The following is a 14,550-nucleotide window of genomic DNA, read 5'->3' on the forward strand; positions in this document are numbered from 1 at the left end:
AAATATTTAATTTCCCCTCCCTGTTAACAAGAGTTACATTCAGCCATCCCAACTTGCTTCAACCTACAAGAGGCGAAATATGTTGATATCATCAAGAACTTTATTGCAGACCTGCAAAACCACTCTGTGGCTCCTGTGTGGTAAATAGCTCACCGCCTACCACACAGGCTCCCACTGAACATGGGGAAGTGGGCCAGTGTGGCAGTGGGCAGCTGCGGGCTGCTGCATCCAGCCATTTGTCCAATGTACGGAGACAGATCACACATGACTTCGAGCACAAGCGAGAACAAGGAGGGGGTTGAGCAAAGTGTTGCAAACCAGAGCAGGTCAGCAGAGGACTTAGGGCCATAGTTATGGCCTGGTTTGTGTTGCTCATGCACTACGCAACACGGTGCAAGAGCGACGCAAACGTTAAGTGAGATTCATGAAGCCACTCAAGGCCACCTCGTGTGGCCCAGTGTGGCTTCATAAATCTCGAGTAATGTAAAGCATTACAAATTGTTGCATTACAATACTCTGCGGCAGGGAGGTGTTGCATGGATTCTCCCATGCAACACCCATGGACGTCAATTAGGGGTCACCTGGCTAGCCCCTTGCGACTACCTGGCACTGGCTAGCCCCTTGCGACTACCTGGCACTATCTTTGTGACCCTGGCCTCAGAGTTGGCTAAATCAATTCCAGGAACACATGGGCATCTCCTGCTTGTGGACTTCTGTTGGAGCTCTACTTTCCTTGTTTTTTGTCAATTTTTGTATTGCACTAATACTAAATAATGCTACATTATTCACTATTAGTGTAATAGAGAATGGAGTACAATTAGCTGGAATATGACCATTCCTAGCAGCTCAGGTAAGCATGTATAAATGTATGTTGTGTGCGTGCTTGCAGGGGAGAGTGTGTTTATCTGAGCAACATTGTGTGTGAATGTGTGGGTATATGTAAGTGTGTGTGTGAGTGAAAGTAAAGGTCAAGTGGTGTGTGATGTCACTTTCGCTACCTCTGGCATTTTGGTGAATTGACAAGCGTGGAAACACCCATGGATTTTGAGGCATTCCCAGATTTACAAGTTCTTGTAAATCTGGAAATGCTCCAAAAAAGATATGCCTCCCAAGATAGAGGTAACAAGGGGAAATATTTTCATTTATCCCTGTTTTTTCCTCTTTCTATGTGTGCGTTCTGAAGCACACTTAGAGAAGAAAGACTCTCAGGACCGTTTTTGTGCAGGAAGGTGTCCCTTCCTGCACAAAAGCAATCCTGCATGCAAAGCAGGCACCCTCGCACCATGGAGGGCGCCAGCGCAGAGGGAAAGGACAAGAATGGAATGTGCTGTATTGGATTAATACTGCGCACTCCTGCCCTTTCCAGGTGACACAGGGCATGTGCTCCACAAAGCCCATAAATATGGGCCCTAGTAGTTTTATGGTTCCCTCCTGAGCAGTGCTGAAGGCCCAGAGGAGAGGCTTTTTTTTGGGGGGGGGGGTTATAGGCAGGGTTCGAGTAATATTTTCCTCCACATATTAGTTAAAACAGACTTGTTCTTATGAGGTAGAATTACCTGTCGTGTGGGGCACATGTTTTCCAGTTCTGAGCTCTCCTATTACAAACCATTCCCGGGACGGAAGGTAAGGTGTCCCAGTGACGTTATCTGGTAACCCCAGGCTGGGGAATCAGGATTTTATTCAGTGCTTTAGATGGAAATATAGAAGTGCAGTTAGTTGCTATTCAGAGTACCGGTGGGCTCCTGAGAGGCGCCGGTACTCTCCTATTAAAAGTATAGCAGGATTGCGGAGAAGTGCAGGTACTCTACCTTTTAAGTTAAAGAAAGTGCAGGTACTCATTTTCGGACAGTACCTGCCCATTTAAGGCACAGATTTTAAGATTCCCTCACTGCGCTGCACCACAGGGAATGCGGGCGGGGCTGCAACCTCTGGGGGAGAGGCGAAAGGGTGTGGGTATTTTTGGTCCACATCGTTAAAATACAAAGTCCTTATTCCATATATAATTTACACATTCTTTTATAGAGCAATGTGCAATATATTCTCCCAGCGTTTTTACCGCATGTTTTTCCTTTGATTATTAGCAATACTTCTACTTTAAAACTGCAAAACTCATACATGTCACCAATGTTCTCTGTAAGGCGCACGCGCGAGCGTGCGCACACCTTTCCTTCCCCCATCGCGTAGGCCCCTTTGGCAAGCGCGCACGTTGTGCTGTTATCAAATGTTCCACCATTCCTATACTTTGTGGTAGTTTATATGCGTTATCACTTTCTAAGCCTAAATAAGCCTTTTAGAGCGATATACGTGCTCCCCTAAGGCAGATAATGCACATATTTGAATCTGGATTGAAGTCAATGAAAACAGCGTTTAAATGCCGCGGGGAGTATTTTAAACATCATTTGGCGTACTTTAGCATACAAGCAAGCAAGTGATATTTGTCTTGGAAATTAATGGTTAATGAGCTAGGAAATGCTTCAGAACAGTAGAAAATGTGCTGTTATCAAATGTTCCACCATTCCTATACTTTGTGGTAGTTTATATGCTTTATCACTTTCTAAGCTTAAATAAGCCTTTTTGAGCGATATACGTGCTCCCCTAAGGCAGATAATGCTTATATTTGAATCTGGATTAAAGTCAATGAAAACAGCTTTTAAATACCGCGGGGAGTGTTTTAAACATCATTTGGCGTGCTTTAGCATACAAGCCGGAAAGTGATATTTGTCTTGAAAATCAATGGTTTATGAGCTAGGAAATGCTTCAGAACAGTAGAAAATGTGCTGTTATCAAATGTTCCACCATTCCTATACTTTGTGGTAGTTTATATGCGTTATCACTTTCTAAGCCTAAATAAGCCTTTTAGAGCAATATACGTGCTCCCCTAACAGGTCATGTCCTTGGGGTGTGCAACCAGGTCACAAAACTGCCTTGATACCCTATTGCATGGAGCAATGATATCCCTTTTTTGCTTTAGTGGTATGGAGAGGCTAATGCCAAAGATCTTGGCTAGTTATGCGCTGCGCGCGCGTGAATGGTCAATTTCTTGGCGCATGTATCCTTGGCTGCAGCGCACAGAGACCGCACACTGCCGCACACAGTGGAAAAAAATTAGAGGGAACATTGCATGTAACCAATTATCATGATGAGATGCTGTTTTCAGCTGCCCAGTCTCAATTCTGCTGGTACTAGCTCGTCAGACTCAGCCTCTGAACTGTCTGCCCAGAGGAGGAGGAGGGCACCAAGGTATGGCAGCCACATTCCTTTAGCTCTGTAGTGCAGGAAGTGCCAGGCTGTCCCCATCGGGGTCTCCCAGCCCACAACTTGCCAGCTCTCATTTTCAACCTCTTAACAGAGAAAAAGGCCTGGTCAGTCAATGTGCCCAAAGCACAGATAGATCCCAAAGATAGAACTTGTGGCAAAAGATGAGGGTTTATGGCTCGGATCCTGACTGTCCCAGAGGAAGGCATGCACTGAAAGATCGAGCCAGGAGCGTGTCTCTGGCTCTGCTCGAGGTCCTCTTGGACCCTCGAGCCCTAAATGAGCCAAGCTTTCATGTGGCTTCTACCTGCTACCAACACTCAAACCTAACCCATCATTGCTTCTTAGAGCCCATAGAGGCCCTCTGACTAGCTCTGGCTAAGCTCTCTATGTTAATTTGTTGGTTCAGCCACCTCTAGAGTGCCTCAGGAGTGAATCAAAAGGCCATTTTCACAGCATCAATGTAACCTGCTAGGACATGGCACCTGCACAGGTATAGGCGCAGCTAAGGAGAGCTAAATGTTAAAACTCCAACGTGTTACAATTCCTAGAGCCACATCTCAATGGTGAATAATGGAAACATCCGACATCTCTATTGTCCCTTAACTCACCAGAAATATCTTGCCATATCCTGTTTTGCACAGTGCAGTGTGCAATGTACATGGAGTAGGGGATGTCTGTAGATGGGTTGGGCGTGGAGGAGCGGCAGGAGGTAGACAGGCAGAACGACCCTCGCCCTTTAAGCTTGATAGACACATTTTCCAATTTTTAATAAATGTCCTATCTCCTTTAACTGACCCTTCTAGAGTATCCATTTCTGCCGATTCCCTCTTCTCCGTCTCCCCTAAACCTCTTCCTTCATCCCCTTCTGCACCCAGAGCCTCGTCTTTAGGATTCCTGCCCCTCTCTCCCCTTCCTTGCTCCTCTCTCTTTCTCCTCTTCTCTCTCTCTCCCCTTGCTTCACCTCTTGCCACTCCCTGTCCTCACTCAGCAGCTCTGTGTCTGTGTAACGAGACTATTGCGCGCGAACAAAGTATACGTTGTGAGCACTATGGCCAATGGCAGTGGAGGCACTCCCATTGGTCAATGCCCTGTGAGCAGTCCCTGCTACTCATCACCGAAAATTGGTGTGCAAGGCTGAAGGCCGTCCACATGGCATAGTGAGTTCATTGGTTTTCAACGTAGGGCATGGCTGACGTATTTCTCCCAAAATGTAAAAGCTCATATTGGAGTCAGTTCCCAGGAGCTAAAGCAAAGGAATCAAAGAGAGTTGCCCTGAATATGTTCCTATCCTTTTGGGACAGCATCCACTTCTTAGGTAGGCAATGCTGAGCTACACATTGCTTTTCTATAAGGAACCGGTGTCTGCTCATCGAGTCTTTGTTTTAGAGAGTAAGCCAACTCTCTCCCAACAATCCTGGTTCTCAGTTTTCCTCTTAACCCTAAGATGCAAGAAGCAGTCTCTGCGTCTGCTCCAGGGCTTGGTCTCAGGATGGACAACCCTGGCATACGGTTAGACTTACGGGGTCACGACCCTTTCTCATCCTTTATGAACAGGAAAAAGTCCTGTTATCTGGCGCTGCATGACTTCCGGTACATTTGTCCCTGTCTATATTGCCGCAGTGAGTAAAAAATGACAGACTGGAACGAGTCCCAGAGTGACTGTTTTATCAGTGGCTGAGATGAATTGAAACTTTTTGTAAATATCACTAGTCCTACTGTACTTCTTCTCTCAGAAGGAGCTGAGGTTTCCTAGAATTTGGGACAATTAACTCTGCTTTGCCTAACCAAGCAAGTGATATAGCCTTAACAAGCGAGTGAGCCCAGTGAGGGAGTCAGCTTCTCGGCTTTGAAGGTTTGCTGGTTGTAGCAGGTTTGTTCTCCATGACCTTACCGAAGAGGAACTCCGGACATTCTCTGTCTGGTGTCTCAGCATTTTCCGGGCTTCCTATTTGACTGTAAAGTGGTTTCCTGTTGGCAAGCCCTGGATTCATCTGGGATGCAAAGCTGTCAGTTTTCCAATAATAAGATTGTGTTTGAGGAGTATCTTTCTGGCGCCTGCAGTGTATGTCTTTCACATTCACAAGGGCACAGGGGCATCAGCCCTGGCAACCATTACTTCAAAAATGAGAGCTGGCATGGGATCTGTGCCTGAGAGACTTCAAGGTGTACAAGCAAAATGTGCCTAATCCTGCGAGTGCATCAGAGGGGGTTATCTGGTCGAAGAACGGACACCCTTACCAGAGCAATCTGCACGTTCTAACACAGGCTTCTCAAGCTAGTAGCTCACGAGCTACTGGTGGCTCAACTAAATGAAGCTCTTCTGTGTGTAGCCCTGGAGAATAAGTTATACGTTTTTGCTTTTTGTTTGGTTGAATTAATGCATGTATATCAAAACTGAGAGTGTAAATTAGAGACGAAAATGTGTGTTATTTTCAGAACTCGTAAACTGATGTTTGGGGAAAAGTGATTACGTGTCCAAATGCAATTAATGCTGGCAGTTGGGTAACTAAAAATGAGGCATGGGGATACTGGTGCGTGGGCCGTTGTAGCTATGGCTGTTCTGTAACATTCTACCTTGACCGACCTTTTTGTTTTTATAATACTGCTGGCAAACGTGCCTGATTAAATGAGGTGATCACTGCTGGTAATCTTTGTATACTGTGGCTTCTAAAGTAATCTTGTCGTTACAGTCACTATTACAACACTAACAGTATTGATAGCTTGTAATGATTTTCATGAACAACACTAACAATAACAATTATATAGCTTGTAATGATTTTCATTAACAACACAAACAATGTGTGTAGTTTGTGATGATTTTCATTAAACATAAGTAGCTCTTATTACAGAAAAGATTGCAAATTCTGTTCTAGCACTATGCAAAGCACCATTGTCCGTCTGAGTATTTCTTTCATTTTGAGTGTTTACTGTAGCACAAAACAGACCACAAGGTAAAAGGGCTTTTCTAAGGGTCATAGGACACACCTTCATTCAGTAATTTACTAGTGCAGGGAATCAGAAACATCAAGAACGGTTTACAAATAGTTCTGTCAAAATATGTGCAGGGCTTAAGTATAACGGGAGAATTCTTTGCAATGTTGTATCGATTCAAAGAACGAGGCTGTGGATGTGAACAGCTCTAGGGAAACGAAGGTCAGGCTGGACTCCTTTTTTTTCAAAATGTGTTGTGGGTACTCCCGTATTCTGACAGTAACCTTCCAGTGTGCCAGGGCCATCATTTTGCCAAGGGTGCCCCCTATAAGCCATCGGGGCTCCCTTATGTCAACAATTACATATAATATGCATGTCCCGCAATTTTGCTATTAGCGTAATCCATGTACTATGGGTGACCTGTATGTCAAAATTTACCTCCAGCATGATATGGTGTGCATGTCGTCATGTTTGCCCCCCTCCTATATGCCACAGCTATCATCCATTAAGCCAAGAATCACATCCAGTGTGCTAGCACGAGCATTTTGGCTATGGGTTCATAACAAGAATTACGTCCAGTATGCTTGCATCCGATCCATTTTCCATGAATGTCTAATATATCATATATTATTTCTAGTATGCCAAGTACCGTTATTTTGCTATTTGCCTCCACCATGCCAAAACTATTATTTTGCAAGGGCCAAGAACAAGCTCACAAGCATACCACATTGCCATTTATGCTAATGTATATTCACTAACTCACTCTCATTCTCACATTTTCACTCCTACTCAACCATTCTCACTCACTTGCAGTCATTTATTCTCACTCTCTTGCACTCATTCTTACCCTCACTCATGGTTTGTTTCTCATTCTTGCATTGATTAACACACAGCTACTTGTTCACACTGACTTGCACTCACTCTTACCCTCACTCCATCATTCTCACTCACCCTGACTCTCTCATTCTCACTTTCTGACACATAATCTAATTTATTATCACTCCTATCACTGACTGTCACTTTCACTCACACACATACTCAAATACACACTGGCGATCCCTAAAAGACGTCCATGAGTAAAACCCTGGACATAACTTGGCGTTATCGTTCACCCAACCAGAACTTATAGCCCTGCATAAGCAATGGTAAATGGCCCCTGTAGTACTATACCGGCTGCATTATAGTCTTTCCTGAAGAGGGGGCTACGGGTCAAAGATTGCAATTGAATGAGCACAAAAAGTAAATAATAATTTATGTCCAATAAATCTTCCTCCAAAACAAACAAGCATTAGCAAAGCTAATAGGTCTTGCCTTTAGGACCTATTAGCTTTACCAGTAGTTTTAGTAATATGTTACTCTATATACACTGCATATATTATGTAAGTAAAGACTGAATATATTAACATTTGTAAAGAGATGGAGCATTGATTACATTTTGGAAATAATGATTGGGTCTGAATGTAGATATGTGACTAGTCAACACATCAGGCTGGCAACCACATCCATTAATCTTTAAATCGGCATTGTATTAGGGTGACCATATTTTAAGAACAAAATCCCAGGACAACAATAGGGCTAAATGTTGGCACTGCTCATGGTCGCTGAAGTACTATTGTGAAAACATTGAAGGATGCTTCTATAACAGACACACACATGCACGCGCACAAACACACACACACCCTATTGATTCACAAGCATTTGCAATGCAATGAGTCTCACGTTTGCTCGAGTTAGAGCTATTAGCGTGGTAAATTTCTAACTAGACTTTTCTTGCCACATAAACTGAAAGTGAAAAGCAAAACAGCTAACATAAGTGAGCCAATTCAATGTGCTATGGGCGCCATGAGCATCAGTGCGACAGAGAGACACAAAATGAAAAAGTAGTTCGCTCTCAGTCAAACATATCGGCAAAGGTGTAATTATCCATGTAACAGGGTCAATGGCCAAGGCGTAACAAAATTTCCCCAGGGAGGGACAAACGTAAAGCATTTACCAATGATGATTAAGGATTTTTGAAAGGCAAGCCCATGAACGAATGATAGTGATGGGCGTGGTTAAGAGACCACAGTGAGATTACAACACGTCAGAGCGCTTGCGCGCTTGACCTAAGAATTAAGTACCCCCTTTCCCATGCTGTGATGAGTTCCAAGGGCAGGCTTGTGATCTCTCATCCTTAATTAAGGAAACTACCCCAGGCGTGATGAGAGATAATCCAGATATTTGGTCGCCCATTCTCAAATTACAAATCTCTCTGGGGTTGTATTCCGCACCGAAGTGAGATTTCTCCATGCTGTCCGTTTACAAAGGAATCCAGCGCCAGAAAACTCACACACGTAACACAGGCAGCTTGAAAGAGGATGTGACGATAGGGGATGAATTATAACACACAAGTTAGTTAGCTCATTAAATTCATGCACCTGCAGTTGAAGACTCTAAGCACCCTGCCGGCTACAGATGTGCATACCAGAGGCGGACACGTGCTTTTGAGGTTATTTCAGTGAGTTATAATGTGTTGAGTACCAGTAAGAGCTGTTACTAATATCTCACAACCAAACTATAAAAGCAGCGAAGAAACAAGTTAGTCATAGGTCTGTAGGTCCTCCTCTCACTTTCACCCGATTGCCCGATGTTAAGAGGAGTAAATATTTGTGGATCGATGTCAGGCGGTGATCTTTGAACAACTGAGTAAGTGTGCGACATATCAAAGGTGCTGCTGGGGCAGAGGTAAGAGTCTGCTGGCAGCAGCGTGTGCCACTGACAGCACGTGACCTGTCTGGAGGGCCTGCAGGGTGGCACGTTGCCATGTCAGGCCGCCTGTGACCTTTAGGAAAGTCATGCTGGAAATGCAGCTAACTAGATCTTTCAGGCTCGTGCCAGGCGAGGTGCAGGCCTGTTTGCTGAACAGGAAGGAGGGTGGAGGCGGCAATGTGCCCACACCAGGCTGGCACTGTTTGCACTGCATGGACTCTGTTTGCAGTCACTCCTTCCCAATCCACATTCATGACACAACAATCTCAAATCTGGACTCTCCGAGATCCATCTCACCAACAGCGTCAGCACTCGCAGATGAAACTGGAAATGTTCTGCTCTCACTTCTTCGGCCCCGTTTCAGAGTTTGGAGAATTCCAATCTAAAATCAAAAAGGATTTGTGCCTTACGATTGGAATTCTAAATAATGCGGCAAAATCTTCCATTTGTTCTTTGGCAGATTTCAGCAGGTCAAACATGCTACAATTTATCCTGTGAAAATTAGCAGAAAAATGCAAAACATTCAGAATGCTCTGTTTTACATACTGATCCTGCGTGTTATGCCTCATTTCCAAGTTTAAAACTGGCAACACGAGGGATTTACTGCACCTGGCATATATGTCACCCTTTGGTACCGGTTTTTACCAGGTTCGGCAAATACCACTCCATTTCCCTGGCCGGCTCCCAATCAGGGACGTGCTATTATGGCAGTTGTAATATTAAACGTATTAACTTGTTGTTATGTTCCTCCTAATTTCTGCTTCTCTTGTGGTTTTTAAATCCCGCTAGTAACTATATTTTGAGAGCCTCCTGGCTTCCCTCACCTCAACACAAGACATCTCTCCACACCTTTTTAATGGAATGTATTTACTTTATTGAAAGGTGGTATATAGCGCAAACGTAGCCCTGATAGTAACAGATAGCAGTACAATATAATAAACACAAATAAACAAACTGAAAAAAAAAATCAAAATATCCAAGTCAATATCACAATAAATGAAACCATTTAAAGTGGTTAAATCAACTAAATGGTGTAAATCGAACAAGACAAAGAAAGCATCAAATATGATGAATATGTCAAGGTGGCGGGTGAGGGGGATGACTGGGGAAACAACACTAAAAAATAAATTAAAAAGAAAACACTTACTTCGCGCTGCCCGTCTCCCGCCGCTGTCTCCTGCCACCTCACTCCTCTTGTGGTGTCCCAGCATTCGCTGGGACACCAGCACAGGCTCCCCAGCAATCCTGGTGCTGCTCACATGCTAAAACTAGCATGTAAGCAGCATCAGGATTGGTCTGAGCGGCAGTCACTGCTGCTCAGACGCAAGCCTGGGGTCTGTGCTGTTTCTCCAGCCCGGCTGTGTATACAGCCGGGTTTGAGAGACCTAAGTGCCCATGTGTGTTTGGCCGGCCTTAGACGGTTAGCCAAACAGACATGCACACTTAGTGCACTCTCCCCTCTTCCCCACTCCCACCTCCTATGGCCCAGTCCCGCCCCTCCCTGTACGCTCTGCTGGCTGAGCCAGCAGATGAAACATTATGAACAATAAAATGATAGCAAGCTATTGATTATTTTTCATCTGCTGGTTCAGCCAAGTGGGTGACGCCCCTCTGCCACTGCGGAGGAGCCACCACTGGGTTACTGATGGTTTAGAGTGGTGGGAGGCAGAAGCAGCACAGGGCACATTAGGCCCAGCTTTAGAACTGGCAAGGTCCCTGAAGGAGGTAGGCAAGCGTGTGCCAGAGAGATTAGAGATAGCGTTAGTATAGATGGGGCAGGCAATGACAAGACTTGCACCTGGTGCAGAGGAGCTGATAACTGCACCGATGTAGCCAGCGGTATATTGAGAGTCAGGTGAGATGTACTCAGTAACACAAAACGATGATGGACGGAGTGTTGAACAATGCAAACACTCATCCCCAGTCACAGATCTGGGTTTAATCCATTGTTCTCTTGCTCGCCATGCCACCCCAGTTTGGACCCAGCCATATGCAAATCAGTCTTGACCCTGTTCCTCATGGGAACAGCCCAGCCCGAACTGCCAAACCAGGTTCTCCCTGGACTGGAAACAAGCATCCTGGGACCGGTTTCAGGGTATCACCCTTCATCAATTGTTGTGTTCAGATGTACTCAGTACCTGTAGGTGCCTGTACATATGGGTCATGAATCATGGTGGGAGCCTGCAGTTACACTACAGCCGATCGTTGGATACATGTCCAACAACTGCATCTTTCTGCATCTTAGTTCATTCCTTCTCATTTCACACTGGTTTTCTGTTTTCCAGCTTGTGTCCAGAATGGCAAGAAATACCCACCTGGGGTAACATATCGTGAGAACTGCAACCTCTGGTAAGTCACGCCCAGTCTCACATCCTTCATACTAGGCAAAAACGCCCTGGCCCAGCATTAGTATGTGTGATACCTTGTCACTTTTCCCTGCTTTGTGTGGGACCTTGACGGTGTCACCTTGTGGTCATCTCCATACTATAAGACGCCCGAATTATGCAATGCAATTGACAGCATTTTGAGACAGATCCAGTCTGTTTTCATGCAAATACATAACTTTTGCCGCAAAACCATGGGCTTACATCATGAAACGTACTGTTTACCATCATACTACTGTATGCATTGTCAATTGCACAGGGATATAAAGTCTTCTTCAAATGCATTGCTGTCTTTCATAGGCACCTCTCTGTCGCAGATTTTCCCTATTTTGGTACAGCCCAGTGCAAGACTCACCAGATCTTGACTCTGTTGCTACCGCTGATCAGATAACTATGATACCTGGATTCTGACAGGAACGAGCCACCGAGTGGTTGTCTACATTGTCTGAACTAATTTGTGACTGCAGTTGCACTTTGCTTTAGGCCACCCTTAAATGATGGTCATTAAATTCCTCAGTGCTAGTACTTGATGTTTTATGATTGTTGCACCTATTCACACTTGTTTCGCTGTTGACGATTTTCTACCGTTTGGCCTTTACCCTCTAGTTTGGATTATAGTTAAACTGACAAAAACAAAACACGTATCTCTAACGTTTGCTCACGTTTGGAAAAGCTAACGAAAATCACGAGTTAGGTGTGACTGGAGACATGAAACATAAGTGCCAGGATCGATGGGAGTAGGTGGCCATAATGGAGCTAGTCAGGTGGATAGGATACAAGTGACTTGGTGAATGGGGAAGGGTTGTTGTTTGGGTAGAGGGGTGGTGGCTTGGTGGATGAAATGAAAGTGGCTGGATAGAAATGAATAATTAGGCAATATGGACATGGAGGGGGAAACCATGGAGTTCGGACAGGCATGATCAGCTAATTGGGCACAAGTAGCCTGGTGAAGGGGACGGAGCCGAGTGCAGAGATGAGGCTGAGTTGTTAAATCTGATAGGTTGGGGGTGGGTGAGATGGGGTAATGTTGCCATGCGTTGATGGACTTAAGATATTTGTTAATGGGATGTATGTGGCATGGGAATGTGGACATGGCGATGAGCCATTTCATGGTACAGAGGTGCTAAATGGGTGGAATAAGATGGCCCTCAGGGATTGGATTGAGACACACATGTGAATGGGATAGAGGTGGCTAGGTGGATAGATGGAGGTGGCGACATGGGTGGAACAGGGGTGACCATTGGATGGGATGAACTAGGCAGATTGGTGAGACAGAGTTGGTAGGGTGAACAGGACAGATATAGCCAATTTGATGGGACCGACCTGAGTAAGTGAATATGATGGCTCTGACTAAGTCGATTCAGTGGGAGTAAACAGATGGATGGAGTGAAGGTGGCTAGGATTGGAAGTGGCATAGTTGATGGGATGAAGTGGCCATTAGCCAGGTAGAAGGAGGTAACTAGGTGAAAGAAAAGAAGCTGGCAAGGCAGATGGAATCGAGATGGGCAAGTTGGTGAGACAAAGTCTGATAAGAAAGACAGTCAGGTACATGGGTTGCTAGTAGCAACGCAGATGGGATCGAGGTTGCCTAGTGAATAATATCTGGTGGTCAGTGACCAAATGGATAGGAAGGAGGTGGTCATGTGTAACCATACAGTTGGACAGCCAGATACAGCCAAGGCTGACAAGTTGGCAGGTGAGAGTTGGTAGGTTGGCTAGGATTGACATAGGTGGATGGGACGAGGTATTCAAGAGAATAGAATGGGTGTGGACAAGCAAATGGGGGAGGGGTGGCCTGGATGGCTGGGATGACATAGTCAGGTAGACACGATGGGATGGTCAGGTGATGGGAGGAAGGTTGCCAGGGGGATGGAACAGAGGTGGCCTAGTGGATCAGATGCTTTGGCCACATGGATCGAATGGAGGTGGCCAAGTGGACTGGATGAAGTGGGAAAGTAGACACAATGGGCATTGCCTGATGAATAGTACCGAGATTGCCAAGGGGATAGGGAGGAGCTAACAAATAGATGGGAAAGTGGCCAGGTGGATTGACTGGAGACGGCTGGGTGAATAGCATTAAACTAAATGGGTAGATGGGAAGAAACTAGTTGGGAGGATAGGACGAGATGGTCAGATGAATGGATTGGAAATAGCCGGGTCAATGGGTTGCAGTTGACATCAGAAATACAATGGAGCTGATCAAATAGTTCAAACAGGTCTCCTCGAGTGGATGGAACATTGATGCCGGACTTGACAGCAAAGGAACAAAATGGTCTAGTGGATTCGATTGGCAAGATGGGGCAGGGCATGTCTGTCAAGGTGCTGTGAGTGTGACTAAGCACAACAAACAATGGCCACGAAAGGAGGGGGTTGGAATCTGTCAGTCAAAGAGCTAAGAGGGAAATCCAGCACCATAATGAAGCAGCTGAAATGTAGAGGTGAAGCATGGCTGTAAATGAGCTGAGAATAAAGCTGGCCACAAGAACCCGGGATGAATTGGGGAGGTGAATAGCACGCCTCTCCAGAAGTTAAGGAGGAGGATGGTCATGAGGTACAATACTGTTAGAAATGGGGTTTTTGGTTGGCAGTCAGGTTACCCTCTGTCCAAGCAAAAGCCCTCACTCTAGTCAGGGTAAGTCACACACTATTCAAGATTATCCTGTGCCCACCCTCTGGTAGCTTGGCACGAGCAGTCAGGCTTAACTTAGAAGGCAATGTGTAAAGTATTTGTGCAATAAATCATACAATACGACCATATAGCCCCACAAAAATACACCACACAGGGTTTAGAAAAATATAGAATATTTATCTGGGTAATTGTAGGTCAAAACGATCAAAGTTGCAATACGAATTTGTAAAGATATCACTGAAGAGTGATATTAAGTGTCTTTAAGTCTTTAAAAAGCTATAAAGTGTCTTTCAAGCACAGAGTACCTGGTTTCTGGTGGGAAATCTCCTCAGAGGGCCACAGGAGAAGAGATGCGCGGAAAAAGGGGTGTGTGCGTCGATTTCTCCTCAGCACACACAGACTTGTGTCGTTCTTTTCCACGCGGGGAAGTCGGGCGTCGTTTTCCGGCGCGCAGACAGTCTCTTTTTGTGGGTCGCGGGGATTACCAGATGTCCCGGGTCTGTGCGTGGATTCTCCTGCTTGTTTTCCGGCTGCGGGTCGTTCTGCGGGGCTGCGCGTCGAAGTTTCGATCTCACGGTAGGCGTCGCGTCGATTTCTCCT

General features: G+C 45.3%; 1 protein-coding gene across 2 annotated transcripts in view; it reads left to right on the forward strand.

Moving 5' to 3' along the window:
• Positions 1 to 14,550, forward strand: part of TINAGL1 (tubulointerstitial nephritis antigen like 1) — a 121,222-nt gene that overhangs the window by 11,899 nt on the left and 94,773 nt on the right. For both annotated transcript variants that reach the window (XM_069223290.1, XM_069223289.1), the window contains one exon: positions 11,223 to 11,286. In XM_069223290.1, the coding sequence (XP_069079391.1) occupies positions 11,223 to 11,286 (64 nt within the window). The remainder of the gene's footprint in view (positions 1 to 11,222; positions 11,287 to 14,550) is intronic.

This window comes from Pleurodeles waltl, chromosome 3_1 (genome assembly GCF_031143425.1).
Source record: "Pleurodeles waltl isolate 20211129_DDA chromosome 3_1, aPleWal1.hap1.20221129, whole genome shotgun sequence".
NCBI classification, from domain to species: Eukaryota; Metazoa; Chordata; class Amphibia; order Caudata; family Salamandridae; genus Pleurodeles; species Pleurodeles waltl.